At 39.0% G+C, this 1352-nt stretch overlaps 1 protein-coding gene across 1 annotated transcript; it reads left to right on the plus strand.

Moving 5' to 3' along the window:
• Positions 1-3: 3 nt before the first annotated feature.
• LOC105155288 (ATP synthase subunit a) lies at positions 4-1334 on the plus strand (the record flags this gene model as incomplete). The annotated part of the gene is made up of 1 exon (XM_011071161.2): positions 4-1334. A coding segment is annotated over one exon (1266 nt), but the record flags the coding sequence as incomplete, so codon positions are not given.
• Positions 1335-1352: the final 18 nt, after the last annotated feature.

Here is a 1352-nt window from a genome sequence, read left to right on the forward strand (position 1 = left end):
GATATTGATATTGATATTTATGAGGATCACCTGGGCCTTAACCTGGATAGTGAACGTGTAGTGGAGTTACAAGCGGAGATCGGCGAGAAATTCAAGGAAGCGGTTAAAAGCGCTGGGGATGAAAGGCTTTTTTCGAAGCCTGAAGATTATACCGCGGCCATTGAGCAATTACATGGTGAAAGCGAAAGCATAGAATTTCTACAAAGTCTTTCTAATGACTTAGTTAAAAATGGAGCAAACGGGGAGACCTATAAAGAAGGCATTCAAATGTGGATCGATCTTATGATGCCCAGCCCACTTGATCAATTTTCCATTCTCCCATTGATTCCTATGAAAATAGGAGGCTTGTATTTCTCATTCACAAATGCATCTTTGTTTATGCTACTCACTCTCAGTTTGGTCCTACTTTTAGTTTATTTTGTTACTAAAAAGGGAGGAGGAAACTCAGTACCAAATGCTTGGCAATCCTTGGTAGAGCTTATTTATGATTTCGTGCCGAACCTGGTAAACGAACAAATAGGTGGTCTTTCCGGAAATGTTAAACAAAAGTTTTTCCCTTGCATCTCGGTTACTTTTACTTTTTCGTTATTTCGTAATCTCCAGGGTATGATACCTTATAGCTTCACAGTTACAAGTCATTTTCTCATTACCTTGGGTCTCTCATTTTCTCTTTTTATTGGCATTACTATAGTGGGATTTCAAAAAAATGGGCTTCATTTTTTAAGCTTCTCATTACCCGCAGGAGTCCCACTGCCGTTAGCACCTTTTTTAGTACTCCTTGAGCTAATCCCTCATTGTTTTCGCGCATTAAGCTTAGGAATACGTTTATTTGCTAATATGATGGCCGGTCATAGTTCAGTAAAGATTTTAAGTGGGTCCGCTTGGACTATGCTATGTATGAATGATCTTTTCTATTTCATAGGGGATCCTGGTCCTTTATTTATAGTTCTTGCATTAACCGGTCTGGAATTAGGTGTAGCTATATCACAAGCTCATGTTTCTACGATCTCAATCTGTATTTACTTGAATGATGCTACAAATCTCCATCAAAGTGCTTATTTATTTATAATTGAAGAAAAGCGAGGCAATGTATATTGCGACTATTGGTTGATGATAAAGTTCTTGTTGGTCCTGTTGGTGGAGTTCCTGCCCTTGGCCTTGGTTCCAGTCTTGTCTCGCATGCCAGCAAGTATTCTAGAAAGAATGACTTGGTTTCATGTAGCTACGCTATCTTCTCCTTCGGATCCTGCCTTGTGTTTGTGTTGCTAATAAATAGCAAAACCTTTTTGATCTCATTCGTATTCTGATCGAAGAAAGAGGTTCAGCTATCTTTTTGAAGGCGATAGTTCACA

Source organism: Sesamum indicum, unplaced genomic scaffold (genome assembly GCF_000512975.1).
Source record: "Sesamum indicum cultivar Zhongzhi No. 13 unplaced genomic scaffold, S_indicum_v1.0 C01338, whole genome shotgun sequence".
NCBI lineage: Eukaryota > Viridiplantae > Streptophyta > Magnoliopsida > Lamiales > Pedaliaceae > Sesamum > Sesamum indicum.